The sequence below is a fragment of a genome (assembly GCF_019968985.1).
Source record: "MAG: Porospora cf. gigantea B chromosome Unknown PgB_NODE_11315_length_1135_cov_1375.65, whole genome shotgun sequence".
Taxonomy (NCBI): Eukaryota; Apicomplexa; class Conoidasida; order Eugregarinorida; family Porosporidae; genus Porospora; species Porospora cf. gigantea B.
Window position 1 is genome coordinate 1 of NW_027178530.1, and position 1,135 is coordinate 1,135.

At 47.6% G+C, this 1,135-nt stretch overlaps 1 protein-coding gene across 1 annotated transcript; it reads left to right on the forward strand.

The window, feature by feature from the left end:
- Positions 1–445: 445 nt before the first annotated feature.
- KVP17_005284 (uncharacterized protein) lies at positions 446–1,135 on the forward strand (the record flags this gene model as incomplete). The annotated part of the gene is made up of 1 exon (XM_068515089.1): positions 446–1,135. A coding segment is annotated over one exon (690 nt), but the record flags the coding sequence as incomplete, so codon positions are not given.

The following is a 1,135-nucleotide window of genomic DNA, read 5'->3' on the forward strand; positions in this document are numbered from 1 at the left end:
CCTGAAGATGGTATAAGAATCATCTCCAAGTGTTAGTCGACATAGTTTATGTCCAAGACTACGACGGTATCTAATCATCTTCGATCCCTTGAATTTCGTTCTTGATCATTGGATTCAGAGGTGGCGTGAGGGTAATACTACTACCTCACGCCGCCTCCATGTTTTTTGGTTCATGGTCGTCACCACCCCCCTTGACCGAATCACCAACGTGAGACGGTCCAGCTTCAGCCGAAAAGTCGTCACTGAGGGGGGATTTATATCATATAACGTATCTTTTTAGTGGGTGCTTTGACCGACCAAAAACCATGTCTGTGCTGACCGGCTAGTATCTAAACGCCTATGCACCACTCGGCTTGCTCCGTCTTCGACGCCGACCGACGAAATTTTACATGTTTTAATTCTGTGTGCACTAATTTTGTGTGCACTAATTTCGGAAATTCGCATAATGACGAGATTCTGCTTTACTGATCACGATACAACTACTACGCATGTTGACATCGTCATTGCTTGGCTCAAGAGCCTAACGAATCTTGTCTACTGTATTATCGCGCGTGAGAAGGCGCCTACTACTGGGCATCTTCACCTCCAAGGCTTCATCAACGTCCATGGGCTGCGTTTTTCATCGCTTAAGAAGAAGCTCCCTAAAGCCCACGTTGAAATGGCCAAGGGAAGTGATGTTCAGAACCAAGTCTACTGCAGCAAGGAGGGCAAAGACAGGAGCAACTGTTTCCGCTATGAACGCATAGTCAGGAGCATGATGGCTCACCAACGACGCATTGTTGTGGAAGAGTCGGGAGTTGTTCAGCCGAAGGAGATCGTGATCCTCTTTGGCAACACTGGAACTGGGAAAACGTCTACTGCAAGGGCCGAAGCCAATGGAGCGATTTATCAAGTATTCAATCCCAGATGGTTCGACGGGTTCGAGGATGGGCATCACCAGACCATCCTGTTCGACGAGTTTAATGGTCAAATGCCTATTGAAGAACTTCTCCAACTCACTGACCGATGGCCTGTGACCCGAGAGATCAAAGGAGGAACAACATTCGTTAACCCAGGAAAGGTCATATTTACAAGCAATATGGGACAACTCGGAGGTCTGTACTGTGAAGCTGTAGACCACCCTGAGTCTAGGAAC